Here is a 22,665-nt window from a genome sequence, read left to right on the forward strand (position 1 = left end):
AATACCTAAATCAACACCTCTTAGCTACTATTAACATTACCCACCGTTATTTTTTTAATACTCCAACATAAAGTTTCTCCTCAGTAAAACAGGCATAATACCTACCTTATAGGATTGTTTGCAGGATCCAAAAACACAATCTAATGTGCTTAGCACAGTGCCTGATGATAATGAACACTCAATATGTGGTCCCAGAATTCGTGCTCCTTGCTAAGCTGCTTCCCCCCAAATTTGTTTTTATGAGAAAACTCTCTGCAAACAGCTAAGCACTCAACAACCGACGGTTACTAGGGCAAAATGAGCTCTTCTTCACTTCCTCGGAGATCTCCCAGCGATCAGCTCCCATATAAATAAAACCCTGTGCAGCTAACTCTCACTGGTGGTAGGTCGCTCCTCCGCCTGGGCGGAGGCACCCGTCAGCCACACCCCTTTTTCAGGCCCCACCCCACGCAGCTTCCTACGTTAGTCCTGCCCCTCGTCCCAAGTTGCTGCAGAGGCCCACCCCGATGTCTCTGGAGCTTCCACGTATACACTCCAACGTCTCTCTCCACAGAGAGTACTTCCGGGTCGCTGAAGCAGGTGCCTCAGGCCCCGCCCCTCCCCAAGCACTGGACCGCGACTTCCGGCCACCTCAGGCCTTTCCCCTTTTCTGTGCAGGTTTTAATATCTGTTTCCCAGGTTGTTCTCGTCCTAGGTCCTGATTTCTGAGCACCCTTCACTCGCCCCCAGCGGCTCGCTCCTCATCCACAATCTCCTGGAGGCCCGGAGCGACACGGCCTGAGGCCTGCGGTGCGCGGCGTCCGCGTAGACCTGACCCCGTGTGTGTCTGCAACTCCGTTGAGGCCGCCTCCGCCACCGCCTCGGGATGCCGCGGCTGGGGTCCGCGCCGCGCTGGGCGGCCGCCGCGGGCCGTTGGGGCTGCAGGCTGCTCGCACTCCTGGTACTGCTGCTAGTACCAGAACCCGGCAGCGCCTCTGAGATCACCTTCGAGCTGCCCGACAATGCCAAGCAGTGTTTCTACGAGGACATCGCGCAAGGCACCAAGTGCACTCTCGAGTTTCAGGTACTACAGGCTTTGGCGGTTGGGTCCATGGCCCCAGCTCGTGGTTCCAGGTTCGGAGACTAATCGGCTGGCGCTCCCCTCCTGACCGTGTTCCTTAATTCTTTAGTCGTTTGAAGAATCAGCTCTAGGTACCTGATACAGAGCATTTGGCTTTCCTCTTCTATACCTTGCGCAAGAGCCATTTAAGACCAGATATTAAGATGTATGAATTCCAGAAGTGCTTTTCTTAGCCGTGACTTTTCTTTGCATTCTCTAATGCCCTTTATTTGAAGCCCATTGAGCTCTAATCCACACCTACACTTCAAGTAGATTTGAGGTGCTGCCAATATCTAACTCCATTGCTTTCCAGTTTTTTCATTGATATTAGACTACTGGTTAATGTCCCTGTTTTGGAAGAGCATCATTCGAGGTCAGATGACCATCTGCCAAAGGTGTTGTAGAAAGACTTGCTGCGATGAAAGAGAGGCCCCTTCTCGCCTTTAGTAGTATATTTAAAAAATAAACTTTATTTGGCAGATTGCAGTTTAAGTTGGTGAGAACAATCTTTACTCTGTATTATTTTTGGTAGACTTATTTCACGTATTTGAGCAGCTGTTCAGTGGTGGGTGCTGGTTATACAGAAGTGATCAAAACACTGGAGGATGTTTTGTACATTCTTGATTCCCCGCCAGTCGTACCCTGCATTTCCTAATTAGTACCTGCTCATTCATCAAAACTGCTTTAAGAACAGAAAATAGGGGATATATGATCTGATCTTGGGGATCTGTGAAGGCTTCCTTTCGCAAGTGATTTTAAAATAAATTGTAAAGAATGAGTTGTACATACTTTGGTAAGGGAGAAGGAGGACTAGGTTTTGCAAGGATCCTGTGGTAAGGGTGACGGCGAATTTGAAGACCATGGAGAGGTCCTATGTATTTGGGAATAAGAAGTCAGAAAGGAGAGGAAGGGGTGACAAGGGCGGGGGGGGGGTGCAAAGCATTAGTGCCTTGCTGACTGTGATAAGAATTTTAGTTTTTCCTATGAGTGTGGGAAACCGTCACAGGGTTGTAAGGAGTGTAGTGACATGGTCCAAATATTTTTTGGTAGTTACATGGCTATTAACTTGTGCATGTAGAGAAGGTATTTTAGAATGGGTATTCAAAATGCTTAGGAGGCTATTGTAGTGGTTCAGGCTTAGACTAGATCTAGGATGTTAGTAGTGGGGAAGGAGAAAAGTGAAAGGATTGGAGATAATTTAGTAGATAAAAATCAAATGGGACTTGGTGATTTGACTATAGGGAGTGAGGGAAAGAGGGGTAAGGATGACCCTGATGTAGGCTTGTTTAACTTCCTGGATTAGGACCACAGGACAGAAAAGAAGATAGTAGGAATAGTAATATATAATGTCAGCAAAAATCTTATTTGTTTGAATTTAACAAACATTTTGCATTCTTACATGTATAGACACTGCTTGGTACTGGGAATACTATCACTACTACTATTATGGGCTAAAACAACACCTTTTATGTGGCTGACAGTAAGCCAAGCATTTTAGGTGTATTACTTAATTCTAAGGACAACTCAATATGAAATAGTTATAGTTCTTAGTACTTTTTTACTGATGAAGAAACTGAGGCTTCCATAGGTTAAAACGCAAGGTCATAAAAGAGCAAGTAGCAGAATTAGTATGCAGTTCCAGTTTTGGGGTTTTTTTTTTAAGATTTCATTTATTTATTTTTAGGAGAGGGGAAGGAAGAGAGAAAGAGGGAGAGAAATATTGTTTGAGAGAGAAACATCAATCAGTTGCCTCTCATACATGCCCCCACTGGAGACAGAACCCACAACCTTTCACTTTGTCCTTTGTGGAGCAATGCCCAACCAACTGAGCCATACCAGTCAAGGCTACAGGTTAAAATCTTTACTTTGTTATACCTCCTGGAGATAAATAGGACTTTGACCTCAGGGAGCTTCCACAAACACATAGTCATATAATGTTAAATGCAACAATGAAAATACACATTAAATATTGTGGGAGTGTAAAAAAAAAAAAAAACCTTCCACCTTCTAAGTTCTTCTAGCTGGGCTAATAATCAAATTAACTGAGACAGATAAACAGGAGAAAAGGTACAAAGTTTATTATGAATGTATATGCAGGGGTGTCATAGATAGGAGACTCAAAACCCATTGGGCATTTGAGGCTTATATGCCATGCTGGACGAAGCAGAAGATATGGGCAGGAGTCGGGGATTTCAGAGGGAAATTAGGCAATTCATAGGTAGCAAGAAAGAGCAGAACGTGGCAAATTCTTGCTAAGTGACCCAGAAACAATAAGGCAAAGGTGAGGAAACAGGATTTGTTACATTTTTTCCCCTCAGTCTGATACCATAAAGTGAATACCAAAGTGAATTCTAAGGTTCCTTTCCTGAAGCAGGTTTTTCTATCTGAATCTTTTTAGGTGGGAAACGGGGAGGTAATAAAGTCTTGAGTCTTTTGTTTCCAAATAACTAGCTTAAAATCAGTATTCCAAAAGGCGTATTTTTGGGGTGGTAAAAATTTGCCCTACTCCTCGCTGCCTCCCCCCAGTCCCCCAATATACTGCTGGCTGAAGGAGGATCATTGGGAAGTTTAGCTGAAGGGCAGGTTTTTGGTCTGAGTCTAGAAGGATAAATAGGAGTTGCAAGACCGCAGAAAGGAAAGGGACAGCCTAGGCAGATGTGTTATGTTTATAAGAGTTAACTCCAGCAGGCCTGAAATTAACCTGACCTGGAACTGAAATACACTGAACAATAGTATTGCTTTGTAACTATGGATCTAAGGCCTTCAGTGGTGTTTTGTAACAGTTTGTCAGCATTGTTTATTGGTAATAGTCTGCTTGCACCTGGTCTCTATGATCCTCCTTCAACCAGCAGTATATTGGGGGACTAGGGGGAGGCAGCAAGGAGTAGGGCAAATTTTTACCACCCCAAAAATACGCCTTTTGGAATACTGATTTTAAGCTAGTTATTTGGAAACAAAAGACTCAAGACTTTATTACCTCCCCTTTTCCCACCTAAAAAGATTTCCCCCCTCAAAGGCCTGGTATTAAGTCTGGTTACCTATTAGGAATATGCCTGTGTGACCAGCAAAATATAAAAAGCCCAGCCAACACTCTTTTGGGCTCTCTGGTTCCAAGGTGTTCCGTGCACACTTGGTGGCTCCTGATCTGAGAGAGAGTATATGCCAAGCCACAGCCCTCACAGAGGGAGGCCAAAGCAGCCAATACCTAACCTCCCCCTGACCTATTTCTGTGAGACAGCTTTGGCTGTGAGGTTTTCTTTTTCTGTAATAAACTGGATTTTTAAGCATTGCCATTTTGGGTCCTGTGATTCTTCTTGAGCAAACAACCCTGTGTGTTAGTGAAGATGTAAAGCAAAGACTTCTTCAGAGAACTTCTGGCAGTCTGATATTTTTGGAATGCAGAATGAGAAAGGGTATAAAAAAGGTGCCACGGCTACTGGAGGAGGTACAGGGGAATGGTTTGCCATTGTTAACAGGTTTGGGTATTTCTGTAGGGGAAAGGAAAAGGGGATTTCCAAAAGGAAATGAGATTATCAAAAGGTTTTAATCAAATAGGGGATGGAGAAAGATAGGGAGGTTGCCCTCACCTCCAGGAGACACGTGGGGACAAGGATGCAAATAGTGACTAGAGACCAGAGATGCTGCTAAACATGCTAGAATGCACAGGGCAACACAGTCCCTCCCCTACAACGAAGATATCCAGACGGAAATTAATCTAAACCAAGTTGAGAAACACTGATTAAAGGGATGAGAGATTGAGCTGTGGGAAGAATTTTTAGGAAGGTGTGGCAATAGTCCTGTCTGGATTGTGGATTAGGAATGGAAAAGGTGGGATGAATTTGAGAAAGGCAATAACATTAAGAGATTTCTGTGATTTAACTGGACAGATAGGGACATTAATTTGGGATGGTTCCAAGTTTCTATCTTACGTGACCAGACACTTTGTAAAGGGGTACTTTTATCTGAAATGAGATTACTTGTTTTAAAGTTTGTTGGAAGAAAAGTGACCTGAAGATCTGTTCTGGTCCTATTCAAGTTTGTATGTATGTATTTGATTACTCAAAGTACAACTGTCAATATGAGTAATTGGGTATATAAAAATGATGTCATTATTTTCACCTAGAAGAAAAGTTGACTTTTGCGGGGAGGGGTAAATGCCCAGTTGATAAGATACTTTTTATGTCAGAACATTATATCTGAATATTAATTTTACATATTTTTACAGTTTCCTAAGTATATAATTTCATTTAAATATCAAAATGATCTTGTAATGTAGTTTAGTTATTCATAGCTTAAGTGAAAAAAAGTCACACAAGTAATCAATTCTTCTTTGAAGTCCAAAGTTTGATCTCTGAGTTCTACACATGTAGAATGTCCATAGTATGCTAACCGAAAGTGTTCAGACTTGAAAATACAGGCATGTGCCACCCAGTCTCATGTTGGTTGGGAACCCTCAAACGCATTATCTCTTCCACCTCACTGCTTTCTTGAGTGGATACATGCACCCAGTGTTTCTTCTCCTGTCTCCTCTCTTTTTCTTCCCACTCAGTTCTTTCCCACATAAGGAAGCCTTTCTTCTCTTTAATCCTGTTTCCCTTTTCTCTCTTACTATGATTGCCCAATAACTTCAGGAAAAGTCTCCTCCTCCTCTCTTCATTTGGAAAACCCAAGCTGGCCAAATTGTAACTGATTAAGGGTAAGCCTTTGAAAATACCTCCAAAATCCTCTTCAGAAACATTTTATCTATTCTCCAGCTTTTGTTTCAGTGTGCTTGCCCTTAAATCAAGCTTTTCAGATAAAAGATCTTTTTGTGTCGTGTTGTTTTGTTTTTGCTCTATGTTTCTCTTGGAAACAAGTTCATAAATGATGATAATACTCTTAAAACAGCCCACAGTCTATTCAATTTATAATGTAACTCAAAACAAAATATGTATCAAATTCTATATAACTGAACTATAAAAGAATTTAAACAATCTATATGTAATTTGGCACTAAAATTAGTTTGAGTTCTATGATGAATGTATGCTTAGGGCGTTGTGCTAAGGACTGACTTGCTTTATTACTTCACTATCCAACTGTGTGCCTCGATGGTACTAACGGGAAACTAGATGAGAAAATTTGGGGAAGGAAATAATGGGACACTAGGTGAGAAAAAATGGCACTAAGCTTAGGGGTTAAAAGTGTGAATTTAGAGCTCAAGTTTTATCTTCACTCAGTTTGTCAGATGGAGGAGTGAAAAAAAGCCTCTGGTAGGATTGTTTGGGAGAATTAAGTGATGTAAGAGACCTACATTAACTAGAATAGTTACCTGGCTAAGTAGCTAGTTCCCTCTCTTCTATTATGTGGAAATATGTTCAGTTTTTATAAACCTTTTAGTTGAGCTGAAATCTGCCTTCAAATTCCATCCACTGGTAGAAATCAAAAAATATGAAATTGTGATAGGAAAGATCCTTAGCCTATATAACCTTATTGCCATTTTAGCAGGAAATGGGGTTATTTCTAAAATTTGTTAATTCTTCTTTCTCTGTCTTTTTATAGGTGATTACTGGTGGTCACTATGACGTAGATTGTCGATTAGAAGATCCCGATGGTAATGTATTATACAAAGAGATGAAGAAACAGTATGACAGTTTTACCTTCACAGCTTCCAAAAATGGGACATACAAATTTTGCTTCAGCAATGAGTTTTCTACTTTCACACATAAAACCGTATATTTTGATTTTCAAGTTGGAGAAGACCCACCTTTGTTTCCTAGTGAGAACCGAGTCAGTGCCCTTACCCAGGTAAATAAAAAGTCGGCAGTATAATGTTGGTGTGTGTAAAGGGAGAAAATGCATAGTTTATGTGTATTAACTTATTGGTAAACACAGAATTTTGACTTTCACCACAATCATTAAGACTTATCTTAATTCTTACAGTAGGTTAGGCATTTCACAGAGAAATTCAGACTTTTCAGTGAAGACCAATGGTAAAGGTTTATATGAACTTTTAAGTATTTAAAAAAAGGCATTAAAATAGGAAGATCACTTAGGTAGAAACATCAGTGGCAAAGGAAATTTGGAAGTCTAAACAGTACTCCGGCATTCTGAAGTATTTTCTGCAGTTCATGGAGGAATTTTGCTTACATAACCTAGCAGATTGGTATAACCAGAAGCAAAATGATACCTTAATATATAAAGATTGCACAGATGGTTTTATGCGAATATTTATGTTATTCAAGCTGCTATTAAAATAACTTTTGTTGTAATTTAAGATAAAATATTAAAAGATGATTAAGTCATTTGACAAAAATAGTTAAGGAAGCAAAATTGGGTTTTATTTTGAAGAATAGGTTAATGAGAAAGATAGTAAAAGAAATTTAAATTCAGTGAACAGATACTGATCAGGTGATGAACGGGCTATTTTAGTTCTAGTTCAGATACAGTATGAGTTTAGATTATAGCTAAAAGATACTCAATTAGGTGTTCAAAGGTATTATTTAACACCTGCTTGTTAAAACCTTTAACTAGTACAGTATTTCAATTAGTCTCTTGGCCAAAGTATGTGATGACAGAGGCAGTTTTTAAGAGTGTGTAAGAGTCCTAATTCATAAACTTACTGTAGGCTTTAATAAGATGTATTCAAGCGCTCTTATTTCTAGGAATGTTCTTTTTATTTTAGCATCCTGTGTGAATGGCACTTTGCTTTATAAAAAGATTTTCTTTTAGGTCATAGTTTTTAACTTAACATTCATGAATTTTAATTTGTATAAGAAAGTAAGTTGCTCTTCAAAACCTAAGTAGATAAATGTAAGGAATGACTGGTCATAAAGCAATTAGTATCACTTAACCTCCTTTATTTGTATCACATTTTAGAAAATCTTTTCTTAGTTTTATTTTTCTACCTTTAAAGAGCTAGTAAGTCCTTTCTACAATAGGGATACTTAAAAAGCAGCTGTTCATACTTGGGAATTAAAAAACATTACAAGCTAATAAATGCAGAATAATTGATAGAGTTTTATTAAATCACCATTTTTAACCACTAATAAAACAGTGGGTTTAGAGTAGGCTGTAATCACCAGTCACTGCTAAAACCCATTAGGTGAAGGGCCAATGGCAAACCTTATAATGGTAGGTAAGACTGATAATCACCTATATCTAATGATACTTCACAAATGGAGGGAGAACTAGACATTATATGTCTTCTGATAATAGGCAATAATGAAATACACAACATTGCTTATGAAGTGTTCCCACTAAGAACATTACATCTGAATCCCGTCAAGACTCTAGCTCCAACTACCAGTTTATGAGAAATACCGAGGATAGAGGAACACTATAAGAATACAATTAGGAAAATTCAGGAAGTGGGAAATGCTTACAGGATTGAGGCCCCAGTTTCTTCAGTAAATGGATAGGAAGGAAAAAAAAGAAAGAAGAGAACCTAAAAGACATATCAACCAAATCATTGTGTTGATCTTGTTTGGATTCTAATTTGTGAACAACTTTTGAGGCATTTGGAGAAATTTGAGTAGTAACTGTATATTCAGTATAAAGGAATTATTTTTAATTTATGTGTTATAATGCTGTTGGGGTTCCATTTTTTAAAGTATTATCTTTCAAAAAATATAGTATAAAAATATAGCTGAAATAATAAAATATCTGGGATTTGCTGTAAAATAATTGCAATGGGGAGGAAAATTAGTGGGGAGTATAGCTGGACCAAGATTGGCCATATGTTAATAATTATGGAGGTTCTTTTTTCTATTATCTATACTTCTGAATATGTATGAACATTTCCACATTAAAGATACAAAGAAAAAAAGGGAAACGACACCGTCTGAAACCGTCTGAAAAATTGTATTGAATCTATGTAATTAATCCTTTGATTTATGTATTTTTTCTAACCAGCTGTTCTTAATCCATACCCCATGGTCAGGATTTATGGAATCCTTAAATATTCTGTATTTGTGTCAAGTCCTTGTTTTTATGCATATTTTCCAGGGGAAGAATCCTTAGGCCACGTATTTTGAGAATCCATAGAAAACAAAGAAGTGCTAGAAGCATCTCTAGCCTCTTATCACAATTTAGAAATTATTCATTTTAGCACAGTTTTGCTAATCTTTCATTCCTAGAGGCCTGACTAAGGGCAGCAAAATTAGTATTCTAATAGGTAAATTCAATCTTTGGATCTCATAATTTCTTACTTTTTAAAGGCACCTTTAATGGAATTTTTTATAGTTATTTCTTTTATGCATAAGTTGGTAGAACTTTATTGACTATTTGAATTCTTTTTTTTAAAGGTTTTTTTTCTATGTATTGGATTTTTTAAAAAATTAGAATAATCATGTACATGCTGTCACAAGTCAAATTATACAGGGTTGTGTAAGAAAAAGTAAATAATTGCCTTTCCCTTCATCTTACACCACTGAGATAATGTTAAAAGTCTGAATTTTCTTTCTATACATTTATCTTTGCTCATACAAAGGTATGCAGACATATGTTTCCTCTTTATTTTATTTTAAAGTGCATTTTATTGATTATGCTATTACAGTTGTCCCATTTTTTTCTTCCCTTTATTCCCCTCCACCCTGTACCCACCCTCCCACCAGCATCCCCCCCACCTTGGTTCATGTCCATGGGCCATACATATAAGTTCTTTGGCTTCTCTGTCTCCTATATTATTCTTAACCTTCTGTCTGTTTTGAACCTACCATTTATACTTCTTATTCCCTGTACCTTCCCCCCATTCCCCGCCCCACCCCGTCCCGCTCCCTTATGATAACCCTCCATGTGATCTCCATTTCTGTGATTCTGTTCCTGTTCTAGTTGTTTGTTAGTTTTTGTTTTTGTTTTTAGGTTCAGTTGTTGATAGTTGTGAGTTTGTTGTCATTTTGCTGTTCATAGTTTTGATCATCTTCTTTTTCTTAGATAAGTCCCTTTAACATTTCATATCATAAGGGCTTGGTGATGATGAACTCCTTTAACTTGACCTTATCTGGAAAACACTTTCTCTGGCTTTCCATTCTAAATGATAGCTTTGCTGGATAGAGTAATCTTGGAGTAGGGCCTTCCCTTTCATGAGTTTGAATACTTCTTGCCAGCCCCTTGCCTTCAAGGTTTCTTTTGAGAAATCAGCTGATAGTCTTATGGGAACTCCTTTATAGGTAACTGTCTCCTTTTCTCTTGCTGGTTTTAAGAGTCTCTTCTTATCTTTAATCTTGGGTAACTTAATTATGATGTGCCTTGGTGTGTGCTTTGCTGGGTCCAACTTCTTTGGGACTCTCTAAGCTTCCTGTATCTCCTAGAAATCTTACTTCCTTTACCAGATTGAAGATGTTCTCCTTCAGTATTTTTTCAAATAAGTTTTCAATTTCTTGCTCTTCCACTTCTCCTTCTGGCATCTGTATGATTCAGATATTGGAACATTTAAAGGAGTCCTGGAGGTTCTTAAGCTGCCTTTTTTTTTTTTTTTTTTTTTTTTTTTTAAATTCTTGTGTCTTCATTCTATTCTGGTTGAATATTTATCTCTTCCTTCTCCAAATCATTGATTTGAGTCCTGGTTTCCTTCCCTTCACTGCTGGTTCCCTGTACATTTTTCTTTATTTCACTTTGCACAGCCTTCACTTGTTCCTCTGTTTCGTAACCATACTCAACCATTTCTGTGAGCATCCTGATTATCGGTGTTTTGAACTCTGTATCTGATAGGTTGGCCATCTCTTCATCGCTTAGTTTTATTTTTTCTGGAGTTTTAATCTGTTCTTTCATTTGGGCCACATTTCTTTTCTTGGCGTTCCTGTTACGTTGTAAGGGGCGGAGCCTTAGGTGTTCTCCAGGACGGGGCAACCCAGGTTGCTGTGCTATGATGGTCTATGGGAGCAAGGGCTCAGAGAGGGAACAATGATGCTTGCTCAGCTCTCGCCCTGTTTCCAGTCACTTCCCCTGCTGTGCACAAGCAAATTGGGCCCGGGTGGGTGGGTTTGTGTATATTCTAGGACCCTGTGGGTCTCTCCAGTGAACACTCCTGTGAGGTTTGGAGTCCCCCGCTGCCGCAACCCCCACAGGTTTTTACAGCCAGAGGTTTTGAGGCTTTCTTTTCCCACACTGGAACCCTGAGTTTCACAGTCTGTCTCACTCCTGAGTTGTTCCTCATGGTTTATCTACACGCAAATGTGGGACCTTCTGGTCTGCCAGCCACTGCCTCACCCACCCGATCCTCTAGCCACTGCGTTGCTGCAAGTCTTCTCCACCCTGGCTGCCTATCTCAGCCTCTCTTCCCAGTCTGGATGAATGTGTCTTCTTTAATTCCTTGGTTGTTGGACTTCCATACAGTTCAAGTTTTTGGTAGTTCTGGCTGTGTTTTGTTTTTAAATTTGTTGTTGTCCTTCTTTTGGTTATGCAAGGAGGCAAAGTGTATCTACCTATGCCTGCATCTTGGCTGGAAGTTTCTCTGCATTATTTTCTAATGTCTATATTTCTTAATTAAGAAATTGTTTTTTAAACTCTTACTATGTGGTTTGTGAGGTAAAAATAAGTAATAAAGCATGTATTTCATCAGCAGGATTAAGTTTTGAGCAATACTTAAATTGTTAAGCTCTGGTTTATTAAAAAATGTTAAGCTCTGGTTTATTAAAAAAAATTAGTCATTTAACCCTTCTCAAGTCAGATGGTATAATTAATGTATTAAAAGCTGTCATCAGATGAAGGCTCACAAATTGATTACACAGTGAAACTGAAACTTGTATCCCATTGAGAACATATAAGTTTAATTGACTAATATGAGGGAAAAGACTTATTTAGCAAATTGGTAAATGTAAAAAAAAAAGATTCCTACTCTGACCTATTATTTTCAGATTTGACTATTTTTAAAAGAGCTAAAATAACCTTGACTAACAGTCTATTTTTATGCCATACTTTACTTGAAACTTTGTTTGGAATTGGATGTTCTTATTGGTCAAATTTACTGATCTGCCCCATCTCTTCTTCCTAATCCTTCCTTTTTGGGGAGTCTGGGTTTGAAATTTTACAGCTACAAACCTAACTGATGAGTATTTCCGCTATTGTGAGCTTGGTGTTCCATCCTTACAGATGCCACATCTGTGACATTTTAGAGTGGGGCAAGCAGCTGCTTTATGGGATCTCTAACCTTACTGGTTATACTAGTGGGAATGAGTAAACGGAGGGAAGGGTTGCATTGCCAGGGCCAGTGGCATAAATGTGTGAATGAATGAGTTCCAATTTAGTAGAACACTACTGAAATGGGGAATTAAGATCAAATTAAAAGAAAAGATGACTATGCTAGATGAATTGTACAGAAAGTATTAAACGTACTAACTGGAAATATTTCTCTTTAGATGGAATCTGCCTGTGTTTCAATTCATGAAGCTCTGAAGTCCGTCATTGACTATCAGACTCATTTCCGCTTGAGAGAAGCTCAAGGCCGAAGCCGAGCAGAAGATCTGAATACAAGAGTGGCCTATTGGTCAGTAGGAGAAGCCCTCATTCTTCTGGTGGTTAGCATAGGGCAGGTATTTCTCCTGAAAAGCTTTTTCTCAGATAAAAGAACCACCACAACTCGTGTTGGATCATAACTACGTTTTGAGAATTGATGCACAATTGCCACTGTAATATTGCTGTCCTCTAATTAATTTTAGATACTGAAGAACTTAATATTGGCAACATTTTAAAAACCTTACTCATACACTTTTTTGGGGGGGATGTACAATGACTATCCCCAAACTGTGGAAAGGACACCTTTTTTTATTTGTAAAGGTATAAAAACTTTGGAACTTATTTTGGGCTATTCATGTTCAATATTCAACACCAATGATCTACTCTTTTCTTGGTTGTTTATATCTACTCTTCGCACACTAAACTTTGGTATTTTGATTCCTTTTTGCCATTTAAAAATACTTTTCTTATAGGTAGTGGATATTTTTAAAACCTTCGATTTAATATCTACATATGTTGGGGAGGAAGAAAATTGCCTTTTAATTGTTTATAGTAAATAAGGTTTTGATTTTCAGAAAACCAAATGTGATTAACTGTAGCCCAAGCCTATTCTGCACTGTTTAGTTTTTATGGGGGGAAAAGTCTACCATAGCAATGTGTGTTAATACTGATAAAATTTTAAATTGATACATCATGGTATAACTTATTTTTTGCTAGCTTGGAAAAAGTCAGGTTTTTGTTTGGGGGGTTTATTCTATGATTTATAACCAGATATGTTATTTTTTTCATAAAGACATTCTTACCACACAGAAAATTGTATGTTTCAGTAACATCATGGAGTTTTTACAGGCCTTAAAAATCAGACTGTCATACCAGATAGAATAAATACAGCATAATTTAAGATACTACAATGTCTTATAGTGTAGGGGCAAATGGAATTAAGAAAAATTTTAGTGAGTTACCTGCACACATTACATTTTCAGTGCTTTTACAAAGAAAAAAGGTGATCTGTTTCATTTAAACGTTAAATTGGCTGGTTCTTGCCCTTATGTGGCTTTATGTTTTTGAGTCATTCCCAGCTTAAATCGACACTTGTAATATTAGTATCGTAAAAGTGCCATACGTTTAACCCCAATAGGTGTGATGCACTGAGAAGTTAGTTTCTTTGGATTTTTTTTTCTTTTCTATTCTTTTATTTCTCTTTCGTCCTGCACATGTAATTTGTATAATCTCTGGTTAGAATCCCTAAAATGATTTAAAAATTTAGAACTCTGTGTGTGTTTTTTATTTGGTAATCTTCATTGATTGTACTGCATTTAATGAATATTAAATAGTTCATATTCTGTACACTATATGGTTTAGAATGTGTTTGTATTTTACAACTTGTATAGATTGAGCTGACTGAAATAAGATTTTGTTTTAAGTATTCTAAGATAGAACCCAAGATATCACAAAATTGTATAGGTGTTTAAAGCTTTTCTGCTGTTAAAAAAAAAAAATGCAGCTGCTTTTTGTCATGCCTCCTCCCCTCACCCAAAGGTGTAAGTGCTGAACAAGACTCACATTGTAGAGACTTTGATATATGGTACCATAGAATACTGATTAGATAGCAATTCTAGTCACCACTACTGACTAAAAGTTAACTCAATTTTAAGCTGTCTTAAAATGCATATGTACACTACTGCATGTAAGAGCAAAAGGAATTAAAGTTGTCATGCTGGCTAATTTCAAATGCTGCAGTATAGCAAGGGATAAACATATTTCCAACTTCAGCTCTTTAATTCTAAAATTTTTGAAGACCAAATAGTTAATCCTTAATATCAAGTTAAAATTTTGCAGCTTTATCCAAATGGATTCTTATATTGGAGTTGCCCTGCAGCTTTATGTGCCCCTCTGTATTTAGATTTGAAAATTTGCAGCACTAACGTTAATGTGGTTCATAAGCACGGTATATGCTAACTGTCCTTACGGGTTACCTGTCCGCTGTGTTATGTTCAGGTCCTTAGACCATAATTAAGCAGAGTCAGGTACCATCAGTGTGCTGAGTTTGGCACAGATAATGCAGTTACTCATCTGTGCCTATCAGAACTTCATAGTATTAGACTTTCTAAAAATAACTTGATGAAACTATTGAAATATATTAAAATGTTTGAAATCACCACTGTTACCTGTTGTATACAATAGTACAGGCTTAGTCTAGTCTGTATGTAACTGGTTAACGTTTGATGGCTGTCTATACTCAACTGGGTATGTATATATAAATGAAAAAATACATATCTATACAGACATAAATGTTAAGTAAACTTTTTTCTTCCTCCTAATATATAAGTTGTAGCTCATCTTTTTTCTTTAATTCTCTCATAACTTGATGCGACAGTTTGAATTTCCCAGATACTTATATTTGGACATATGGCTCAGAATACATATTTAAACATCATTAGCTGTATATATTTTTTAAATAAATAATGGAAAGGGACTTGATATACAAGTTTATACTAAAATTTCAACTGTGAAGATATTACTTTGCTAATAATCTAAACCTTTTTTCTAAAACGAAACAAATGGTGTGTGGTTCGAAACTTTCTGGCTTGATGCTAATCAACTTTGAAAATACAATGGACTGAAAAGTAATTTTATTCTTTGAAAGATTTCATTTAAATCTCTGTACTATCCATATTTACTTCAGTTTGTAAGTGTGTAACGTTGATAAATAGGACAAAGTAGACCCTATGATTATTGTTTTCAAAAATTAAACAAATTAATATATAAATCAGGGGTTTTTCATTTATTTTTGAAAAACAAATTAAACATGATGGTTCTGTAGGATTGTATCAGTCATTTCTTGTAGAATAAAAAAATCAACAAACTGACTTGTTTCTGTCAGGAATTAAATTTTTTTAAAGCTCCTTATGAACTTGCAGCTTGGAGTATATTTTTGTAGCAAGAGAGTGATTATTTATGTGGTATTTCATTGAAACATCTTAGGGACTGGCCAAAAAGAAAAATTAAAGAGAAATACAGGTGTTCCCCACCTTTCAAAAGTTCATCATATGCCACTTCGCTTTTACAAAAGATCTACATTGTACATACCGGTTTTCATTACCTGGGAGAAACCCAGAGGATTTTCCTTTTACAAGAAATAGTGAAAATAGCATTCAGCATTTGTTTTGCAGAGAGCCATTATGGAGGCAGCCTGCGCCCTGAGCAGCGTGAGTTGGCTCTGCTTTTATTCTGTGTTAGTATTATTGTAGGTTTTATGTGTTACTTGGTAGGTTATTTTATGGGCCTGGGAACACTTAAAATTTTTTCCATGTAAATGGTAATTGCTTCTTTGCTTTACCTCATTTCTGCTTAGGAAAGTTTTCATAGGAACACTCTACTTTTCAGATAGCTGGGGAAACTTGTACCACCACTAAACTGCCTCATTTTTAACACTTTTTTGCATTTCTTACTGAAAGTTTGGGTGAAAAGCAGTTTAGACTTCAGTTCTCTGAAAAGCTGTTAGTTTTTAAGTAAATTAACATTAGGTTGTATATTGCCAAGTTGCCTCAGTTTTTTTCTTCCCCTTTATTAATGTAGTCATAGGGGATGTTCTCGTTTCTGGGCACAATTCTCCAAAAACAAATAACAGCTATTTTAGGTTAACATTGAATGCCTACCCTCTGCCAGGTGCAGTGCTAAATATTTTACTTGTATTGATACATAACATCTTTGCAATAATCCTGTGAACTGAGAAATTCCCGTTTTGCAGGTGAGAAAATATGGAGGCAGAGAGACGTTAGGAAACCTAGCTATATAACAGTAATTAGCAGAATCTGAATACAAACCATTGCTTCTGGTTCCAGAGCCCTCTTTGTCAAACACCAGGCAGCATCGCCCTACAAACACCAGTTAAAGGATAGATATCTGAAGGCTTAACTGTCTTGATTTCAGTGTAGCTCAATAGTGGTTCAGAGCTTTAGTCTCAAATTCGAATCATGGTTGTATAATAGTCTGCTAGAAGTTTCAAAAATAAATGTGGTAGCCTGACTTCCAGGAACATGACTTAGTTGGGGGAGGCCAGAGAGCTATATAAGCAAGTAATGTTACATAAGTAACAAAGCAGAATGGCCTTGAAGGGGCCACCTTAGCTGCTAAGGCATTTATAGGGTGCTACAGGAGGAAGAAAATTCAGGGTCCAGTAGAAGTGGAGCTTGCTTGAGTGTGCTTGGTCGGGTACATGAATGTCTCACACAAGATGGACAGTAATTTGAACATTTCACCTAAAATGTCATCCTGTGCTTGGGTATCATATTGTTATGTTACAGAATTACATGCTTATGATTTTGTAATAAAAGATTTTATAATAAAAAAGGGGCATTATTTGTGCTGGACCCTGTGTATAGGTTGGAAGACATATCCCTCAAAGTTTAACTTTGTCTACCATGGGGGAGGTCCATGGTTGTCTAGCGAGGCTAGCAATTGAATGGAGTAAACTCTTAATTTAGTGATACGGACTGTTAGCCAGTTCTCATTGCTACAGGTTGGAAAAACATGTTCTTTAACTTTGTTAATAATAAAGGCAGAATTCTCTTAATTTGTCCATCTCAGTTTCCAAATTCTGGAAGAAAATAAAGGATGTTATCCCTAAACCACCAAATGTTCTATTTTTCAGTGTATTTTTTTCCATTTTATAAGATATCTATAGAAATGACCGCATTCCTTGCTGAAATTGAGAGGTAACATTGGTCTGGCATAATCTGTTTTTAGTGCTGGTATTTGCTAGTGATTACTACTACCTTAAAAAAAATTTGAGAAACAATGGTTCAAGAGTAAATCCACTCATAATCCCACCATCCATCCAGTTATTTTTATAGATATATGTGTATGTTTTTTAAAAGTTGGCATTGTCCGTAATAAATTTTCAAACTTGAAAATTGTGAAATCTGCCGGAATACAGAAGAGGTCATTAAATGTGTACAGTTTAAAGAGAAGTAAAATGATAAAGCACATGCTAATATAACCAATGCTCAGTTTGAGAAAATACAACACTGGCCCCGTCTGGTGTGGTTCAGTGGGTTGAGTGCCAGCCTGTGAACTGAAAGGTCACTGGCTCAATTTCCTGTCAGGACACATTCCTGAGTTGTGGACCAGGTCTCCATTTGGGGGTGAACGACAGGCAACCAATCGATGTTTCTGACTCTCTTTTTCTCCCTCCCTTCTCCTCTCTGGAAATAAATAAAAGCCTTAAAGAAAAAATACAACATTGTTAGCACCACAAAGAGTTCCTATTTATCTTTTCCTGATCACATCCCTGAAATTCTCCACAGGGATAACCAATGTTCGGCTTGTAATGAAAATAATTTTCTTACTTTTTTAAAAATATTTTTACCAGTTGCATATAATAAATCTTTTCAAACTACTTTTAAAAATAATTTCCATACATCACAGCTACTTTTATAAATACAAAATCACATGCTAGAAGGTTTTGACAATATCAAACTCTCACTTGCGCTTATCTCTGTATCAGCCTGTGCCAGTTCGGTATGGTCTGCACACCACACTTTGAATAGTAGTGATGTGTACATTCCTGAAAAATATTTTAGGTCAGGTGAAAACTAAACTTTAATAAATAAACTTTAATGGAGCATTACATTCTATTTAATAAATGGGATATTAACGTACTATTTTGTGACTTTTTTGCTAAGTCATGCACGTAGATGCATATGGCTGTAGTTTGTTTTGTCACTGTGTCCATTCTGAGTATACCAGAGTTGTTATGTGTCTTCTATTGTAATGGTGTTTGGATTGTTTCACATTTTTTTGCCATCATGAACAAATCCACTATGAACATTTTTGTATATGTGTCCTATTGCACATGTGTATGATCTCTTAAGAATATATGTAGGAGTCGAATTATTTGCTCATTGAATGTATCTATCTTCATCTTTACTAGGTAATGTCTGACTTTGCTAAAGTAATTATATCAATGAGTGCTTTCATCAGCAGTGTTGGAAGGTTCCACATTTGGTATTGTCAGACTTGAAAACTTGAAAATCTCTTGGGTATTTCAGTTATTTATATAGATGTATATACATTTGTTAGAGAATATACCTCATCATTGTTTGATCTGCATTTCCATGAGATTGTTTATTTCTCATGGGTTTATTTACCATTTTGACTTTCTTGTAAAGCCCCTGTTCAAATTATTTGCCCATTTTAAAAAATAGATTACTTGACATTTTTCTATTAACAGGATTCCTTCCTGTATTCAGGAGACTAATCCTTTAGTTATAACTATTTCAAATATCTTACAGTTTGTTTTTATTTTTCTGTTCATAGTGAAATGTATCACTCTTTTTCTGTATTGGCGTTTTTATAAGAAATATTTCTCTATCCTGAGGTCATGAATATCTTCTGCTATTGCTCATGAATATCATGAAAACATATGCTATGTTTTAAAATATGTATAATTTTGTCTTCTGCTTTGAGTTTTGCACAAGATAAGGTAGGTAACCAGGTTTCTTTCTTAATTTCTTGAAAACTCATCTTTTTCTATAGATTTGTGATGCCAATTCAGTCATCTGTTCAGTGCCCCTATTTCCATGAGTCTCTATTTCTGGGCTCTCTGATCTATCCCATTTATCAGTTAGTCCTTACACCAGTAACGTACTGTATTAATTACGAAAACTTTTTAAAGTCTTTTTAAAAAAACATTTCAGAGGCAGAGAAACATTGATTTGTTCCACTTACTTATACTTTCATTTTTTTGTTCTTGCATGTATCCTGATAAGGGATGGAACCCACAGCCTTGTAGCATCAGAACAGTGCTCCAGCCAACTGAGTTACCAAGCCAGGGCTTAAATTTTTGTTATTTGGGAAAACAGGTCTTTATACCTTGTTTTTCAAGATCTTGGCTATATGTTTTTTGCATTTTTGTTCAAAGTTTACAATTAACACAAATATCAGTAAAACAAAATAAATCAGGTTTTTGACTGGAATTGTATTTAATTTGTGAACAGTTTCCTCTATATAATAATACATCTTCCAGTGAATGAACGTATTCTTCCATTGTTAAGGTCTTAGATCTTTTGATGAAGTCGTGTAATTTTCTTGATAGAAGTATATATTTATGTATTTTGTTAAATTAATCTCATTTTTTCTTTTATATTTTTAATGCTATTGTAAAAAGTTACCTTTAAGTTTTTTATTTTTTAAAGATCTTACTTATTTTTAAACAGGGGAAGGGAGGGAAAAACAGAGGGAGAGAAACATCAATGTGTGGTTGCCTCTCATGTGCCCTCTATTGGGGACCTGGCACACAACCCAGGCATGTGCCCTGACTGGGAATAGAACCGGCAACTCTTCAGTTTGCAGGCTGGCACTCAATCCACTGAGTCACACCAGCCAGAACTTGGATATACAATTTTTAATTGAATTTTTCTATTCAACCAATTCTAATAATTCATCTGTAGATTCTTCTGGACTTTATGTATACAACTGTCACCTACAAGTCAGGACAGATTTATTTGTCTTGCTGTTCCTCATACCTTTTTGTTTCTTTTTTTTCTTTTTCTTGTCTGATTATATTTGCAGGGATCTTCATCCAGTAGGATGTTGAATAGAAGTCATAATAGACATTTTCGTTTTGTTGATGGTCTCTGGGAGTGCTTTCAAGGTATCCTGTAAGCAATTTATGGTGTTTTTTATTAAATTTAGAAATTTCCCTGCTATCTTTAGCTTGCTAAGACTTCTTTTATAATCATTAAATTGAATTTTATCAAGTTGTTCTGTACTTAGAAAAATCATTGTTTTTTCACCTTTATTCTCAATGTGGTCAGTTACATGGATTTGTTTCCTATCATTAAACCCACTTTTTTTGAGGTAAAACCAATCTGGCCATGATGTGATTTGTTTGTTTTTAATAGCAGGATTTGATTTGTTTTAAGATTTTTGCTCAATATCAGTATTACAAGCCTTATAAAATGAGTTGGGGAGTGGCTTGCTTTCCCTATTATCTGAGAGAGCTATAGAATTTGTATTGTATCTTGAACTAGAAGAAATTAGAAATCTTAGGTCAAGTGTCTTGAGGTCTGGCATCTTTGTGGGATACTGATTCAATTTTATTATTAATAGTATCGTGTAATATTGGTAAATTGAATATTCCTGAGAATGTGTTTATTTCACCTACACTTTCAAAATTATGAGCACAATGTTATTCCTGTTATCTTTTTAACATGTCAGATCTGTGATTATATCCCCCTTTTATTCCTGATACTGTTATTTGTATCTTCTTTTTTACTTGACCAGTCTTACCAGAGGTTTATCACTTTTACTGTTTTTTTTCAAAGAGCAAATTTTTTTGTCATTTTCTTATTATATATTTGTTGTCTGTCTCATTGATTTCAGCTTTTTTGTAATTTCTATTTTTCTAGGTTGAGTTTAATGTCATATTTCTATATTCTTGGATATTTAGCTCAAATTTTCAACTTCTAATATATATTTAAAGTTAATATATATATTTAAAATCTGTACATTTATTTTTAAATCCTACTTGAGCTCCATGTCAGTTTTCTATGCTATGGAACAAATTACCACAAATCTATCAGTTTCAAACAGCATATTTTTATTATCTCCCAATATCTATGGGTCAAGAGTCTGGGAACACTTGGACTGTGTTCCCACCTGGAGCTTGGTGTCCTCTTCTTAACTCATCAGGTTGCTGATGGAATTCAATTCCTTGCAGTCCTACAACTGAGGCCCTCAGCCACTCGAGGCTTCTCCTCCACTTAGGCAGTTCACACCACTACTATTTGCTTCTTCCAGGCCAGCAGGAGAGACAATCTGCCGGGTAGAGTCTCTTTTTTCAGGGAAGTCTGTGGAGGAGAAGCAAGCTACAAGTTCTGCCCAAAGGTAGAGATACAGGGATGGGGAGGGATTGCAGGGGCCATCTTAGAATTCTGCTTCCTTACCACGCGCTCCATTCTACAAGACTTGATACCTATTTTACTTTATCAATTTCAAAGAATTTTCTGATTTTTTTTATTCTAATTTGACCCACAGAAGTTATTTGGAATTATAATTCTTAATTTCCAAATATAAGTATTTAAGTTCTTTTTTATTACTGATTTCTAACATAATTGCCTCATTGTGATCAGAGAACATATTCTCTTATTTAAATTATTTGAAATTTATGGGCAATTGCTTTGTGACTCTATTTACCTTCCTCTCAATTTATATGTTGTCATGTATTTTGTATACCTTTAAATACAATGTTATTACTATTTTATATATTCAATATTCATTTACATTGACCCATATATTTGCTACCTTCTTTGCTTTCTGTTCCTTGCTGCTCTTTAAGCTTCCATCTGGAATAATTTTTCTTCTGCTTGAAAAATACATTTAGAATTTCCCTTAGTGCAGGTCAGATGGTGGCAAATTAATTTCGTTCTTTTTTTTGAAAATGTCTTTATTTTGCCTTCACTTTTGAGGAAATTTGTTCTGGGTGTAGAATTCTCTTTGGATGATTATCTTGAAGTATCTTCCCATTTGCTGCTGGCTTCCATTTTATTATGAAGAAATCCTCTGCCTGTTGCCTTATTGAAACTAATCTTTTTTCCTTTGGCTGCATTCAAGACTTTTTCTTTGTGTTTGATTTTCTGCAGTTTCCTTGCTGTAAGTGATTTCATTGTATTTTACCACTTGGGTTTTATTGGGCATCTTGGATCTGTGGTTTGATATGTCATTTCTAGGAAGTTTCCAGCTATCATCTCTTTAAATATTGCCTCTGCCCGATGTGCTCTCTCCTTGCCTTCTGAGACTTCTAAACATATGTTAGACCTTCTTGGAGTATTTCCTATATCTATCTATCTACTATATGTTCTCTTTATTTTCTGTGCATCATTTTAGATAGTTTCTGATACAGCTTATAAATCATGATTTTACTTTTTAACTTTTTAATCTGCCATAAGACATTGATTGAGTCCATAATTTGTTTTTATATTTTTAAATTCTCCTCTTATGTTCTTTTTGTTTTCTGTGCTATGTTATTTTTTATGACATCCAATTTCTTGCTGCATTTTTTAAAATCCTCATCCGAGGATATATTTATTGATTTCAGGGGAGTAGGCGAGAGAGAAAACATTGATGTGAGA

At 36.4% G+C, this 22,665-nt stretch overlaps 1 protein-coding gene across 1 annotated transcript; it reads left to right on the plus strand.

Annotated features, from left to right (window-relative positions):
* The first annotated feature begins 515 nt into the window (after window positions 1–515).
* Window positions 516–17,168, plus strand: TMED7 (transmembrane p24 trafficking protein 7). The gene is made up of 3 exons (XM_054589943.1): window positions 516–1,063; window positions 6,638–6,883; window positions 12,433–17,168. The coding sequence occupies exons 1-3, from the start codon at window positions 866–868 to the stop codon at window positions 12,667–12,669; spliced, it is 681 nt and encodes a 226-aa protein (XP_054445918.1). The 5' UTR covers window positions 516–865; the 3' UTR covers window positions 12,670–17,168.
* Window positions 17,169–22,665: the final 5,497 nt, after the last annotated feature.

This window comes from Pteronotus mesoamericanus, unplaced genomic scaffold (assembly GCF_021234165.1).
Source record: "Pteronotus mesoamericanus isolate MK-2021 breed Mesoamerican mustached bat unplaced genomic scaffold, CSHL_Meso_final scaffold_167, whole genome shotgun sequence".
Classification (NCBI taxonomy): Eukaryota; Metazoa; Chordata; class Mammalia; order Chiroptera; family Mormoopidae; genus Pteronotus; species Pteronotus mesoamericanus.